This window comes from Poecilia reticulata, linkage group LG21 (assembly GCF_000633615.1).
Source record: "Poecilia reticulata strain Guanapo linkage group LG21, Guppy_female_1.0+MT, whole genome shotgun sequence".
Lineage (NCBI taxonomy): Eukaryota > Metazoa > Chordata > Actinopteri > Cyprinodontiformes > Poeciliidae > Poecilia > Poecilia reticulata.
This window is the reverse complement of record NC_024351.1, coordinates 4,760,415-4,777,156: the sequence shown is the minus strand read 5'-3', so window position 1 is coordinate 4,777,156 and position 16,742 is coordinate 4,760,415. Positions and strand designations below refer to the sequence as shown.

Sequence of the window (16,742 nt, the reverse complement as noted above, 5' to 3'; positions counted from 1 at the left end):
AAGGTTGTTTTTTTTTTTTTTTACAATATTTGTCAAAGATTAAAAAATTATGATGTAAAAGTTATAAAAACGTTAAAACCTCCAATGGTATGAATACGTTTCATAGGCACTGAATATCTGCTGAAATACTTTTAACTTAAAGTCGCATTTAAACTCAAAGGTATTTCCCGTTTTGTCTGCCTTTAAAATAATTAAAACATAAATATTTTTGTTTTCAATCAGGAAACTACTTTCTGTCAAAGCTTGATTTCAAAATAAAAAATAGAACATTGTTCGCTGCCATCTTTTCTGAATCTGTAGATTTGAAATTTATTCACTTTGTGCAATACCTTTAAGGACAATGTCACTGTACACTCATAAAACAGGATTTACAGTTAGCATGCTTCGTCTTGATGCCGTTTGCAAACCTTCGATACGGTTTGGACGTGGATGAGGTTTGCTGTTGCAGCTAAAATGCTTCAGAAATCAGTTGAGGTCCAAAAATCCTGATTTTTGTTGTTGATTCTGAGCTGATATGTCCAGTCGGAACGTGATTCCCCCGAACACCGAAGTGTCCAGACTGTTCCTGCTTTCATCGCCTGCCAGGTCCTGTCCTGAACACCAGCACAGCCATAACACACTCCCAGTAAGGAAGGGTCTGCCAAGTCCTTCGAGTGCGAAACCCACATGTGTTTCTGTCCGTCTGTCCCTCCGGACGTTTCTTTTTTTTCTTTCCCAGCTTAGGAATGTAGTCCCTCCCTGTCACAGAAGCACAGAGGCTTTTGTCTTTGTCCGTATCCGTTCAGATCGGTTTCCCTCCTGGTTTTCTGAATCCACGCTTGCTTAGCATCCATGCTGTCGGCGTTCAGCTCAGCAGGGCTGCCGCCGCCGCCGCCGCCGCTGCTGCACAGTCCACTGTAGCGCAGAGCTGCAAGCAGACCAGAAGCTGTTACACCCCCTTAAAAAACGGATTTTTGCCTCACAGTTTCTTAGAGTTGGAGGGAAAAAAGGCCAAAATAGAAAGAGGAAGGTGAGGAAGAGTCTCTAAAACCAGTACAAATCCTTGCTTTTATCCTGCGCCTGCAGACCTGAGAAAGATGAGAAAGAAAAGGAGGAAGAGCGAGACAAGATAAAGGCAAGAAAAGGAAGATTAGACACTGACAAAAGCTTGTTGATAAAAGCAGTAGGAAGTGGCCCGAGGTGAAGAAGGAGGAAAAAAGCAACAGCAGCAGAAAATGGAGCTGACAGCTGGAGTGAAGGTGCCGACTGACGGACGTTTTGTTCGTTAAAAGCACTTTGTGTAAGTCGATCCGAGGGACAGAAACAGATTTTCATTTAATTACACCGTAGCTGCGATTACATTAAACTTATAATCGCACAAATTGGTTCATGAGTTCACTTAATGGAAACATGGAAATTTAGAAAAAGACTCAAGTTGTCACGCTGGGATGTATTGAAATTGGTTTATTTTGCAAAACTGCAAAGGAAAAACTTTTTTTCTCTTCACACGAGTCGCATGATCTACAGCTGGATGTTACTACTGTCGAAAACGACAAAGAGGAAGATGACAGGAAGTGGCATGTTTTTAATAACTTATTCACGTTTAAAAACTTATTCAGAAGAGGAGAAGCAGTTACAATGTTTCTCTTCTCATTTAAGAGAAACATTGTAATTGCAAAATTGTGATTTTTCGACATTAGTGGAATATCTACGTTTTGCCAAAACCGCTAAAATTTGATGAAACTTCATTTTTGTTTACATTTCATGAAAAAGGAAGTTGTGCTTAGCGTCTTCTTCAGAGGTTTTCATGTCTTTTCCTTCAGTGGTTCTTGGTGCAGCGCCCCCACAGGCGAGGAGTGGGACAGGTTTTTCAAAGGGTTTAGACCAGTGGTTCTTAACCTTTTTTGAGGTACCAAACCCACCAGTTTCATATGCGCATTCACTGAACCCTTATGTAGTGATAAATAAAATATGAAATATGATTTTTTTTCCCCCCAAATTCAAGACATAGGGGTGACCCAACTACAGTCTAGTTGGGTCACCACATGGTCACTAAGTCTTCTTAAAAGGTAGAGTCTCTGAGAACACTTCTTCAGAATATAGTCAGTGTTTTCAGCAAAGTTGAGCTGACTGTCCAGGAACGACCCAAGGTATTTAAAATGTGCCACAGTTTCAGCAGATTGACCATCGAGAGAAACTGGAACCACTTTAAGGTTTTGTTTAAATCATTTAATTAGCTCTACATTCTTAAGAGAATGAAAAATTAATAATAAAGACTTTGCGGTATTCTGATTTAGTAATGTAATTATATTAGTTGTGTTACCACCCCACGCCACTAGAGGCAGTAGCAGGCCCGAAAAGATGCGACTAAGGAGCAGATTTAGAAGTTCACCGAAAGCTACAGAATTTGGTAAAAACTGTGAGCTGCGCTGAAGTAAATAAAGACAAAAGTTCAAATTCATGCTGAGAGTGGAGCTCCTTCCATCAGCTCCTCCGCAGCTCTGATTGGCTMAGCAATGTAACGTGATCCTCTGATTGGCTAAGCAATGTAACGTGATCCTCTGATTGGCTMAGCAATGTAACGTGATCCTCTGATTGGCTAAGCAATGTAACGTGATCCTCTGATTGGCTAAGCAATGTAACGTGATCCTCTGCAGCAAGTGATGGCAAAGCTGGGCGTCATCACGACTTTACACAAGTGTGTCTTTACCTCCGCGGCTCCGCCGAACCCCTGAGACCGACTCATCGAACCCTTGAGGGGCCGAACCCAGGTTAAGAACCACTGGTTTAGATTGATTGAGACAACAGTGTGAAAGTGAACCTCAGCTGGAAATTTAACAAATGTTGTAATTTTGGTGGACAATCAAACCAAATCTACCAGACTATCAGGTGTGAAAACAGTCTTAGTTCTTACGTCCAGTAGCCGTTCACTCAAACCGAGTTCTCTACTTTCTACAGGAAGTAAGATACTGCCTGTTAATTTCTACATCACATAACCCCAGGTGAAACACTGAACTATCCCTTTAATGAAAGATGTCGGCTGATTTCTGAGGATTATTGTACCTGTATCTATGTTGAGTCCGATCTCCGCTCCAGCTCCGGCGAAGGAGCCGCTCCAGGCCGATCCCGTCCCCGACTCCGCCTTCCCGCCGAGGTCGCAGGGCGAGGTGCTGGGCCCCGGCACCGAACTGCCCGACGACAGTCGGTGGTGCGACCTCACTGACGGCACCAGCAGGGAGCTGTACCTCGGGTCGAACGCCGCGCCGTACATCTCGTGGACGCCTGGGCGAGAGTAGGCTGAGCTCTGAGCGCTAATGGCGCCCCCTAGCGAATAAGGGTGGTGGTGATGATGGTGGTGGTGGTGCGACGGGTGCCAGGTGTCGGGGCTGGGCTGGTGGAGGTGGCTGTGTAGGGAGCTGGAGGAGTATGGGTCGGCGGGGAAGGAGATGTCTGCATGGGGGGCGGACAGAGCGCCGCCCAGCGTGGAGGAGGCCGCCGGCTGGTAGGAGCTGTTCCAGAACGACGGAGGGAAACTCCTCTGACTCATGGGGAAGGAGCCGTCTGAGAAAACCCAAATCATGGAGTCACTTCAAAAAACATTCAGTAAAATGTTTAGAAAAGACAAGAACAGAGTCTGAAGAACTCAAACTTTTAAATATTCAAACTCTGCACATTTTTGTGCTTCCGTTTGGGTTTCTGCTGCTTCTAAAAACAGAACAAGTGCTTAAAAAACTAACTAGATGTTTTTGGCAATACGTTCATGATTGTTGGCGTTTGGAAAATGAGCCGTTTCAAAAACCTTCAAAATGTATTACAAATCTGCAGGCTCTGCACTGTTGCCTTGTAACATCGGCTGTTACCTAGCAACCCAAGCTGAGCTCCAGCACATTTGGTTAGCTGATTTTACTGTTGTACAATGGCTGCTGGAAAAGACAAGTGTGTTGTTGTTACCTTAACCATCCAGAAACCACTGGCTGCTTTCTTGTTGGTTGTGCAGGAGGCTCTACCGATGCTTTTCAAAATGTATGGTTGTACAATTGTGCATCTGTTTGCTGCCATTTTCATGTGTGAGTGTAAACGTTGAGTTTTAAGAAGCCTAATAAAGTTTACCAAGTTGAAGAGCCTAATAAATAAATGAGTATATAAATGTATAAGGAGTTTAAATATAAAGCTTTATGCATCAATTCTGAAGGTTTTTGCAATTTAACATGCCGTTTGCCAACAACATTTATTTATTCCAGCATTTGGGAAGCAACGAAAAATCTAATAGTTTTCTCTGAACACAGCAAATCTACTTGCTGAATCTAAAGTTATTCAGTTACATAAAAATACTGGAATTTTAGAGGTTTTGTGCAAATGCATTAAAAAAATTAACCTCACTGTGGTTTACGGTGGAAAGAAAATGTCTTAGTACAATTGTTTTAATCAGTTAGCCATTATTTGAAAAGAAAAGCTTGATTTATGTTGTAAAAAAAATGTTTATATGAAGCATAAAGACAGAGCAGTAAGAGGATAAATGTGTGATCTATGCAAATCTGCAAACAGAAAACATAAATTCATTAAATGTGTTTTATCAAAGCTGCAGAGATTGGAAACGGTCAATTTTCCTGTGATCGGCTCTGATTGGTGATTAGCAGATCACAGGCAGAAAAGGTTGAATATTTTTCTGTCTAATAACCAACAGCTTGAATTATCAAATGACTCTGAGTTTAATAGAAAACAGATAAAGCTTAGAGACGCAAACCTGGATGAAGAAACAATAAAAGAATCTTGTAATTCCTTAAATTTCTGTTGGATCCAAAACGACCTCCATCAGAACAATGCAGCACATTATTTTCTCTGCTACATGTTGATTTGTTCTTTTAGGAAAAAGAAATTGGACTCAATTAATATTTAATCTGCAGCTCAGAACTCAAAGAAAACAAGAAATTGATCGATTAAGGAAACCCTGATCGGTCCATTTCTGTGCCGATAAACTGATCTGAAATCTGCACAAAGCAGCAGTGGATGAAAATCAGGAGTGTTTTTGTTTTATTACAATACTTTGTGTTTTAATGAGACTTTGTTTTCAATCAGCTCACTTGGTTAAATAAAAGGTTAAGTAAATGAATAAAAATGGTTTAATCTGACAATTAATCGATTAATCGGCTAAAAAAATACAGATATAACTACACAAGTCTTTTTACATTAAAATATATTAAAGGTGTAAATAAAAATTATTAAAATATTTTCTTAAGTAAGAAAATAAACATTTTATTGCAATAACACAGCATTCCTTAAGTAAAATTGAACCAGGCGAAGTTCGGCTAAAACATTTACAGATAAAGATGTTTTTTATTTTAAATGTATTTTTATTTTGTACAGTTTCGGTTTAATTACTGCTCTGAATATATTGTTATTTTTTACTTTGTATACTGCAGTTAATGATTAATCAACAACAAAATTTCAATGATCGATTAATCACGTATAATCTGATTAATCGTTTCATTCCTACAATTAGAGGTGCAGGAAAAAAAAAAAAGATTCTACAGAGAAGCACATTTTATAGACCTGGGATCAGTTCAAGATGCTCAAAAATCTATTTTAGTCTGTTTAGTTGTTTGTAGAAATGTATTTTGAATAATTCTTTGATAAGAAAAAGCCAGGAGGCTAAACCAACCCAATACTTGTAATTTAAGTTACAGAATTTTATGCATTTAATTTTGTTTAAATATAAACTGATGGAATAATTTTAAGTAAAAGTTTTTTCCTCTTGTCACTTATAAAATTTAAACACAATATCTAAAACGTCTGAATAGATAAATTAGTTTCTGAGTCAAGTCGTGATACTAAAAATCGAATCGACACTGAACGATTTCCAACACTGTATTGTTCGGTTTTGGTTTAATTACTGCTCTGAATATGTTGTTTTTCTACAAATAGTCTTTTTGTTGAGTCTGTGTACTCCAGTTATAGATTAGTCAATTACTAAAATAGTTGATTATTATTTTAATAATCGATTAATCACGTTTATTCTGATTAATCGTTTCTGTCCTACAATACTTCTTCAGTTTGCACTAAAAACTGATTCAGATGTAAATGTTGGACTCAAAACCATCGTATGGCTGCAGTGTTGAAGTAGAAACTGACTCCAAGTTCAGCTGGAACTCCGTTTGCAGATTATTAAAGTTGCGTTGAACCGGCTGAACGGCGGATCCACGAACCTCTGGGCGCCTTGTTCCCGCTCGCCGTCAGGTACGCGCTCGTCTGGCTGAGCGCTCGGCTGAAATGCTCGTCCACCACCGTGCTGATGTCACCCTGGAAGTAGGTGAACAGGACGCAGCGGGAGCTCAGGTACTCGGTGCCCGGCGGCAGCTCCTTGTCCTCCTCTTTGATGGCCGGCGGCCCCGAGGGGCCGAGTCGGCTGCTGAGCTCCTGGGGGTTTTCCATTTTGGAGTAGAAAGCCAGCTTCTGGAGTAAAAACAGACATACATCATGTCTGCTCTTGTTTGCCTTGATGCAACTTACTGCCTGTTATTATTGCTAACCTAAAAAAAACCTTGACCTCTGACCTGCAAACCTCTTAGAGGTTTATTTCAGGATCTGATGACACGGGTGATGTTTAGTTTGAATTCCACATCTAAGACCAACACAGAAACTTTGAACTGTTTTGTTTCCTGATGTTTTTAACGCGCAAGTTGGTGAAATCAGTTTTGCTGTTTGTATTTTCTGATTAAAAGCCAAAATGTACGCAGCATAATTAGACATGCAGGTGGAAATGTTCCGTGAAATAAAACAAATCAGCTGTGAAACTGTTCATTATGACGGCAGGTTGGGTCTCAGAGTGTTTAGGTGGCGGACAGAGTGAGTTTTCACATCATGTGAAACACGTCTGCATGTTGACTGAGAGTTTGATACACAGAGAGAAAAAAAACTTTTAAAAAGTCTGAACAGACCAGAAAACAGACCTGCTGCCTCTAAGACTCTAGTTAGTAAATATTTACAAACTAGTTTTTATTTTACATGCAATTAGCCTGAGTACTCCTGCCTTACAGCTACATAGATTAGCTGGATGCATTTACTATAATATATAGTTTAGATGCATATTGTGTTTATAAATGCATAAAACTTCGAAATACTGCAATTAATTGTCTTTTATTTAAATATTAACTTATCCAACAAAACATAAATAAATGGAAAACTGTGTCAAATCTTTTTTACACATTTTTTATTCATTAAAAGTATTTAAAACTATCAACCAATCCAGTTTTACGGGTTCAGTAACTTCTTTAAGTTGAAGAAAACGTCTTTTTATTACCTTTTCAGACGGATTTGAACCGCTGGTCACTTTAAAAACAATCTAAACTCAGTTTAATTACGATTATATTGTGAATTTAGACCGACGTAAAGAGAAGCCGTGCGGAAATGCAGCGTACCTGGTGGTGGTAGGGGCTGTAGGAGCTGAAATAAGGCTGAGGACCAAACACTTGGTACATCACATCCAGGCAGCTCATGGCGAACAACTCACGAAGAAGAACCAAGCGTCATCTAGAGCCGCTCAGGTCGGACGGAGAGACGGAATCGGAAAAGTCCAAGCCGGTGCTCAACTCCTCTGCGCGCTCTCTGCGCTCTTTACGCACCGGACTGCGGCCCGGACCCGAGAAGGAGCGACCCCACGGCCCCGCCTCCTCCCACCGCACGCGCGCACACCCACCAATCAGGAGCCAGAGCTCCACCTCTGCCTTAATGGGCTTTTAATTAAGAAACATGAAACAAATCAGAAGCTGCTCATTTCTGTATGTCTGTCCTCCAGCAGGACACCGTTTTTTATATATAATTTTATTAGTTTTCTTGGGAATTTGGGCGCGTTTTTATCTCTTTTGTGAAAGGTTCTTACAGCTGACCACGCAGTTTGAGGACAGAAGAAGAAACGTCAGAAATAAAATTAAAAAAAAAATCAGCTCAAATAAACAAATGAAACCTGGAATAATTCAGACAGCACCTGAGTTGATTCCCTCCAGAAACAATAGATCCTTCAGAAACACGTCTTTGTATGGAAGCATATCAGGGCCACTGTAGATAAAACAATAAAAATGAAAGTAAAAATTTCTGCCAAAAAAAAACTCAGAAATGTTGATATTAATCTCTAAAATGTCCAAGTCCTTTCTAGAAATTTTCTGATGAAGTTGAAAATGTTTGACTTTTGAAACTCATAAATTTTTAAGTTCTTTTTATAAAATTTCTGAGCTTGATTTTAAAATTTCAGATTTATTTCTTGCAGTTTTTTTCTCTTTTTAAACTCAGAACTTTTAAAGATTTTTTTCAAGAAAATTTCTGAGATTTATCTCAAAATTTTTGATATTTTTCTAGCTATTTTTTCACTTTTAAAACTCATAAATTTAAAAGTTCTTTTCTAGAATATTTCCGAGATTAATCTCAAAATTTGTCTCTTTTTCTTGGAAATTATTCACTTTTCAAACTCAGAAAGGTTCAAGTTTTTTTGTTTTTCTTTCAAAAATAATTGTTCAGTTTAATTTTTTTTTTTTAGTTCCTTTTTTTTCAGTTTAGCTCCAGAAGTAATGCAGGTTGACAAGACTTTCATGAACTTCCTGGATTTTTCAGGCAGGAGAGGAAATGCAATCCCTCTAAATGACATAAATTTCATTAAAATATCATCCAAAAAGAAGAGAGCAGGGATTAAACAATCTGGTCTGATGTTAGGACAGCTCAGACAAACCCCAAACATTCCCTAAAATTAAATATTTGATAATATCGACCATCTAAAGCTCAAATAAACAAGCCACTTCAAATGAAATATTATATTTAGAAAGGGTGCAGCGCTGCTCCTCCTAGTTGTAGGTTTCCAAAGCAGCTGCAAAGAATGTCACAGTCACCACCTGCTAATTGAAAGAGTAAACAAATTAAACCAACCAATGAGAAGAATGTTAAGCTACGAACTCCTGGGATCTCTCAGCGGCCTCCTAAACTCAAGAGGTCAGATTGTTTGGTTCCAGTTTGAGCCAGGAAGTTTCTGGTCACCATCTATTGCACCCAAAACTCATAATGACGTGTTCGTCATCTCAAAACAAGCAAACGTTAATTTAAAATCATGTAAAGTTTTCAAAATTCAAATCTGAGCTCAGAATCAGACTAAATTTCAATGCAGTTTCAAACATAAAAAAAGAAAACTAAAAAAGCTTGCAGGGATCAAAGTTTTATCTTCCTAAAATAAACATTTATAGATAAATTCATGTCTGAACAATTAACCAGTCTCTTATAATTATCATCTAAGCTCTGAATTAAGCTCTACATTAATTTGATTTTACCTACAGAACTTTTTCTCACATTTAAAACAGACTGCAGGTGTTAGTAATATCAGATTTAGTCATTTAAAAAAAAAAGGAAAACTAGAATTATTAGATATTATGCTGTTGACTACCAGGTACTCAGGTGCAGGTTGTGTGGTGAACTAAACATAAATAAATAAAAATACTTGAGCATCAACTCATCAGTGATCCTCATTTTGCTCTGGACCTCCCCTTGTGCCTGTTCTCTGTCCCACTCAGGAGCAACAGAGGAGCAGCGATGGATGGATGGATGGATGGATGGATGGATGGATGGATGGATGGATGGATGGATGGATGGATGGATGGATGGATGGATGGATGGATGGATGGATCATTAATAAAATTGAGTTTATCTAAGTAAATATATTAAGTTTATTAAATTGTCATGTTAATCAAAGATAAATCAATTAAGTTTAATCAAGTTAAATCGATTAGATGTAATAAATTATCTGCATTTTTTTAAGCTGCTCTCTTTTTTCAGTGTATTAATCAAAGTAACCTGTAAGCAGGTGGGTTTTCAGCCTTGATTTAAAGGAAGTCAGTGTTTCTGCAGTTTTGCCGTTTTCTGGGCATTTGTTGGTGATCAGAAGCTGAATGTTTGGTTCTGGTTCTGGTTCTGGAGGGACTTTAAATGGACTTTAAAACCGGGTCATGTGACTAAAAACTGTTAAAGTCAAACAATGAAAGAGGAAAAACAGTTGCAAGGAATTAATCAGATGATTTTTTTTAGGCTTTAACTTTCTACAAAGCACATTGATAATATCAAATTTCAATATTTATGAATATATGAGACGGAATTTTTGTTTCCATCCAGCTCTGAAACCTGAAAGGTTTTGATCTTCATCATATTCATCAATGATTTCCATAAAATGTACCAACATAACCTTATTCTATCCCATAAAAAAACCTTTCTTTTATCTTTACTTGGTCTATGTATGCTTATATTTGTAAATTGGTTAATTTGCTATAGTTATTAATAATTATTTGTGCAGCAATCCAAGAAACGTAAAGTTTTTGTTGTGATTTTTGTCCTTCTCAGCTGACCTCTTCCAGGAACCAGCACACCTGTTCCCCCGCAGGAGTGGCCTAGAGAAGCCATTAAAACCCAGAATATCCCCCATTGAAGCCCAGCTCAGCTCATCTCTCAGGCTCCACTCAGCCGTTGGGTTCTGAGTATTATTGAACCGGGTCGGCCAAGGTTCAATGAGGAATTTTCAATCAGGACTTTGGGTGTCGTCTCCGCTGTCACTCACCGGTTTGATTGATTTGAGGGAAGGTTATTGGAAGAGGCAGGTGTTTGACGCTCTTCAGATTAAATTAGATTACAAGGAAGGCTGGATTCAAGTAATTTTAAGGCTGTCCAAGTCCAAGGGCTTTACGTCTTTCCTTAAATGTGAAAACTTTGTAATGTGCGAGGAAAGTTGGACATTATTTTGAATTTCTAAATAGTTTTTAGCAGATTAAATGCTAATTGATAATCATCAGTGTAACAACTTCCATCTAAACTGGAGTTTTTAGATTATTGTTAAAATGCTCAAGAGAAAAAAATAACTGTACAGACCGTTGTACAGCAGTAAAACCGAGGTAGACAAGGAAAAATTCTGAAATTTTGACATTAATTTCAGAAATTTTCTAGCAAAACTGGGAAATTTCTGAGTTTCAAAAGTCAAAAATTGTCAAATTTTGAAACTCCAGACTGAAATTCCAGAAAATTTCTGAGATTAATCTCAAAATTCAATTTTTTTCCCCAAGAAAATTTCAAACTTTTTTCTTGAACATTTTTAACTTTTCAATTTCAGAAATATCAAAGTTTTTTAAAAATACAATGTATAAGCTTAACATCAACATTTCCAAGTTTTTTAATGGAAATTTGCTACATTTTTTATGTACAATGGCCCTAATACTCTGTTGCAAATCTGCACTAGCATTCCTTCACTTCCACATACATCAGAACTGAAAGGCTGAATTTCCTCCGTGTCTTGTTAGCAGGTTCATTTGATCCTGGTGTTTTGAAGCAGAAAAGCCTCAAAACATTGCAGCATAATAGAACTAAAGGACCGGAGTCGCAGCCTCAGTGTTTTCACAGCTCATAGTGCTGATATCTGGTTTGATTGATTCCAATTGTCAAATGAACCAAACTGATTGAAAACCAGTTCCCCTCCTCGCCTGTGGTGGCGCTGTAACAAGAACCACTGAATGAAACGACATGAAAACTTCTGACTAAAACACTGAGCAAAACTTCTTCACGAAATGTAAACAAAAATGGTTGTAGRATTTCTCTTTTGCCTTCGGTAAAACACCACAAACCATTTCGACGACGGCGTATCAAGGTCACTGTACATAGAAAAGAAAAGTTAAACTTCTGCGAAATTTTGAGTTTAATTTCAGAAATGTTCTAGAAAAAACAAGGAGCTTCCTGAGCTCCAAAAAATGAAAATGTGCAAGAAAAACACTCAAAAGTTATTGGATTAATCTCAGGAATTTTCTTTAAAAAACAAACAAAGCAAAACCTGTAAATTTCTTAATTTCAAAAGTATAAAAACTGCAAAAGTCCAACTTTTGAAAAATAATTTCCACATGTAACAATTACTTTTTCTTCTTTAGTTTTAGGAATCAAGTTTATTTTCAGGCCATGGAGTTTCGCCTTCATCAGGGTCTTTTGCAAATCTCAAAAGGGCAACAAGCTGAAACATGTCGGTCTGCTAAGAAACATCTTTTCTAGACTCCGTGTTTCTGGAGTCTTCTCCCGAATCTCTCTTTGCACCTTGTGAGTTCATGAAATGTAGTTAGAAACATGTTTGATGTAATTCCTCTGGTTTAATCAAATAACACGTTTTCCGCACGAGGCTTCCTGCTTTCGGGTGAAAAAGTCTTTATTTTAGATGGAAGTTGCTGGAAAAAAAAAAAAATCATCATCTGAGCCTTAATGAGTTCATCAAACGAGCCACCCGGCACGCAGCGACTGTTAATGATGTTTAAACCCACATTGTAAGGCATCATAGCTGTGAGCTGGACGGGTTGTAAAGGCTCCGTATGTTTTCACAATGAGCCTTTAATGCTGATTTTCTGCTCTGATTGAGACTCTTTCTGTTTTGTCGGACCAGATGAGGAGGATGACCCGACCGTGACCTGCGTTTACCGGCGTCTCATCAAGGACGGAGCTTCATCTGTCCGTCTCTCTGCTCTCATGTTTAAGTGTGTACATTATGAGATTTGGTTCCGCTTAATACACACATTTTATAATAAAAAAAAACCTCTGTACATTAGATTTTTGTAAAAAGAAAAAAATGCATTTAAATGATTTCATGTAGCTCATCTAATATAGATCCATGCATGTATTAGATGAGCTGTAAATAATTTTGTCCTTCACGCCCCTAAATATAGGCTGGGTAAGTCACGTTCATAAAAAAATGAAATGCTCTGGCTGCTCCATCACAGCCGCTGCTGCAGCCCAACTGTCTGCACAGCTGTTCCTGCAGGACAAATATTTTATTCTCTGCTCTTCCACTTCTCTGGCAATATGAAGAATGGAGGAACTCGCTTTCCTCCGTCTCTTTGCTTTTATGTTTTGATGCGTTGATGCTAAATTAAAAAGATATTTGTGTTTATAAGGATCTTCATCAATTTTGTTGATTTTCCAGGTCAGAGTTCATGTTAGAAATAAACCTCCTGTATAAACAAACATCTTTTCCCAACGTAACTTCAGTTTTCTGACACAAATCAGCCAAACAAGCAGGAACAAAAGCAGCTTCTCTAATTTTACTCTGAGTGAAAATACAGAATATTTTGTCTTCATATTTCCCCAGCAAACTGTTATTAGCAATAAGAAACAGTAAATATGTATTCCTGTAAGACTTTCTATGGAGTGAACCGCAGTATTCAGCTCTCATATCTGCTTATTTTAGTAGTTCAAACCTGAAATATGTCTAAATATGTTAAAACACGCGGTGGAATTAGGACATTGTAGATAAAAAAAGGTGTACATTTTTGCCTAATAGCTGAAAAATTTTGAGCTTAATCTCATAAAATTTTAAGAAAAAAAATAAAGATTTTCTGATTCAACAGCTGAAAATTTGCAAGAAAAAAAACTCAGAAATTTTTAGATTAATCTCTGAAATTTTCCAGAAAAATAAGGAAATTTCTGAACTAGAAAAGTAAAAAAATTGCCAGAAAAAACAGAGAAATGTTTAGATTAATCTCAGAAACGTCCCACAAAAAGACGTGGGCATTTCTTAGTTTCAAAAGTTGAACATTGACTTTTGAAACTCAGAAATTTCAAAGTGTTTTGTAGAATTTTTTTGAGGTTAATCTGAAAGTTTCAGATTTTTTGGCCGTTTTTCTCCGTTTTTCCACAGTGACCCCAACATGCTGCCATCGCTGTGACTTTTAGTGTTCAGGTACAAAATGAGTAAATAAAAAAATAGAACATTGAACAAAAGGCAAGCAAACATGAAAAATGCTTTACTGATGCTAAGAGATAAATGATGGAGATGAATCATTGGACTTCTGCATTAAACAGAAGTATGGGAAAATATTTCACTGGCAGATTATTTCACTTCTAACTAGTGATTTTTAATCAATATAAACTACTATTGACTTAAAACTAATTCTTATACGTGGATTATAAATTAACTTAATCTTATTTCAAGTGTATTAAGATATTTCTTCTAGAAAATAGATCAAAAATACCTGGTAAGACTTTGTGTCTTTGCCTGACCATTTTAAAATGTTTGATGCTTTAAAAGCAACTATTTAAAAAAACTATTTGCGCTTCCAGCCTCATTTCAGCTGATGGCTTCAAAAAAATCTGCTTGATTTTCAGGCCGAAGCTTTGATTGTGTCGTTGAGGAAAAATCGATTTTAAATGTACAATAAACCAATTTATGGCAGCAATAAAAGCGTTGTTTGGATTCCCGGGTCTTAATTTTACATTCCATCTATAGAAGCTTCTGCTAAAATATAACCTGTTACATATAGAGGAAGAATTCAGGAGTAGATTAGAAATACTTCCAGTTGTTTTCATGGGGTGACCTTTTGGCATCGCCTTGTTTTTTCACCGCAAACTGTTAATTCTGTTTTCATCAAAGCATTTTTCCCTCTGTATTTTGTAACATGGGCAGCATCCCGCCGCGCTGCGGTTCTGCTGTTCTGCTCCCTGCAGCCTCGCCTCCCTGTCGGCCTCTCCGCGCTCCTGTTGGCGGTGCTGACAGGCCCAGCTGTCTCCTCTTTTCTTGCCCTTGGCTGGAGCCCATTAATTTCCACCAAAGGCCCTCAAGCGACAGCTCTCCTTCATAGTGACCATACTTGGAAGAGAGGAGCTCAACAGACTCGCATACAGGAGAAAAAGACATGAAAAGTCACAGGGAAACAATAATATGTCCAGGATGGATGTGTTTTAATCAGACTCGACTTTTTAAAGTGCAACCGTCTTGCTGAATTATAATTTTGCGCGTTTTTGTTCTTCCATTTGGGTCTCTACCACTTCTGCAAAAACAGCTGATATTTGGCATCAAGAAAACATTTCATCTCACCACACAAAATATTTTATATTTCTGTTTTCTAGTGCAGACATCTTGAAACGAGACAAAATCAACTTACATGCAACTTGTTTTAAGTCAATAATCCTTAATATTGTTGATAAAGTGCAAGTTCCACTGGTAGATTATTTAGAAGTAAAACTTTTCATTAATTTTAAGGAATTTTTGACTCAGAAGAAAAGGTTCTTAAATTTTGCTGAAAATATGCTTGTAAGTTTTTTTTTTCTTATTTAAAATAACTAAGATATTTGCACTACATTCTAAACTAAAAATACTTGGTAAAATTTTGTGTTTCTGCAGTGAAAAAGGAAATAAAAGTGCAAATTCATTAAAAAATGTCCAGTTTGTTTTAAGTCAATTTCTTAATATTGCTGAACAAGTTAAACTGATCAATTATTTTGCTTGTAATACAATTTTTTTTTTCCATGAAATAAGTTGATCCACCAGTGGAACTAAAACTTTTTCAAGAATATTAAGGAATTATTGACTTAAAACAAAATGCTTGTAAAATAATTATGTCTTATTTAAAGTTTGCAAATATATTTGCACTAGAATCAAGAACAAAAATACTTTTTGATTTTGCAGTGAATGAGTCGTTTCAAAAACCTACCTAGCAACCAAATTTGAACATGTTTGGTCAGCTGATTTTACTGCCGTACAATGGCTGCTGGAAAAAAAGTGTTTTGTTGTTGACTTACCAAGCAGAAACCACTTGTTGCATTCTAGTTGGGTGTGCAGAAGGCTCCACTTCCGCTTTTCAAAGACGTACTGTTGCAGCCACTTTCACGTGCGAGTGTAAACTTTTAGTTGGGGGCGTGGTCAGGAGCAGCTTCTTTGGATTTAAAGTGACGGCGCCTTAATGCAGCCGTTTCTGAAAGGAGCTCAAAATGTAATTATCTAAGAATTATTTTGTTCCAACAAATGTAATGAACACGTTTTGTATCACTCATAGACTTATCCCATCCTCTTCAAGGAAGCATAACAGCTGACCTTTAACCTTTAAAAGTGATACCAGGCAGTCTTTGACTGCAGTAACAGGAAAAAAAAGAGCATCAAATCTCTGCGATTCTTTGTTTAAAACATCCACGCATCTGAATGGTGTTAATTACACACCCTGAGCGCGGCGCCGCCTCCGTGAGAAATGTAAATTAGATCCGTTAATGAATGTTTTCTCTCATCGCATACAAGTGCAAAGTAACTATGCCGTCTATGCCCACCTTGCCTCTCTGTTTACCGTCCCAGTGTGCCAAGCATTCAGACTGAATGAAAATATACACGGGCAGAACCATGCCCGGCATCCCCTCTTAACAAGCTGCAGAAACACTGCGAAGCGCGGCTGCTATGCTGCAGGGAATGCTGAGAATCCGCAGGCTTTGGCCGACGAGCGCGACCCAACTCTCTCTGTTATCAGAATCATCACAGGCGGAAATCCATCCTACAGCAGTTTATGTGAAATGCTTGAAAGAAATCTCAGCGCTAAGAGGTTTGTTTTTTGCTCTGCTTGCCAAAAGAACATTTGAAGGTTTTTGTAAATAATACAATGATGAAAATATGCAAACTTTAGCTATAATCGTACCTTTGGAGAATCGATGTTATGAGATAATTTAAGCCAAGACATGAACGTCTGCAGTGTTTTAATGTTCGCATTTTTACTATTTTGTAGATTTTAATGTGGACTTCAAAATAAATACAATCTAAATAATGAGCAATAACTTATTTCTAAATGCAAATGGCTGAAACCAACCAGATGTGACCACATAAAGCTCTGAGCCTCCATCAGTCAGAGTGAGGAAGTGGTGAGTATCAGGAAGTAGAAGCTCCATCTGTGTTCAGTCAGTCAGTCTGACTGTCAGAGCAACAGACGCACAATGGATCAACTCCCATGGATTCAAGGCTTTTT

General features: G+C 37.7%; 1 protein-coding gene across 3 annotated transcripts; it reads right to left on the bottom strand.

The window, feature by feature from the left end:
- Nucleotides 1–284: 284 nt before the first annotated feature.
- vgll2a (vestigial-like family member 2a) lies at nt 285–7,602 on the bottom strand. 3 transcript variants are annotated; one of them, XM_008397217.1, is made up of 4 exons: nt 7,395–7,602; nt 6,183–6,429; nt 3,043–3,540; nt 285–907 (listed from the first exon to the last, which is right to left on the bottom strand). In XM_008397217.1, exons 1-4 carry the CDS (start codon nt 7,470–7,472, stop codon nt 720–722), a joined length of 1,011 nt encoding a protein of 336 aa, XP_008395439.1. In that variant the 5' UTR covers nt 7,473–7,602; the 3' UTR covers nt 285–719. The 3 variants fall into 3 exon arrangements, with proteins under 3 accessions (XP_008395439.1, XP_008395440.1, XP_008395441.1); XM_008397218.1 differs by having other exon boundaries at nt 6,183–6,426; XM_008397219.1 differs by having other exon boundaries at nt 812–1,067.
- Between the last annotated feature and the right edge of the window lie 9,140 nt (nt 7,603–16,742).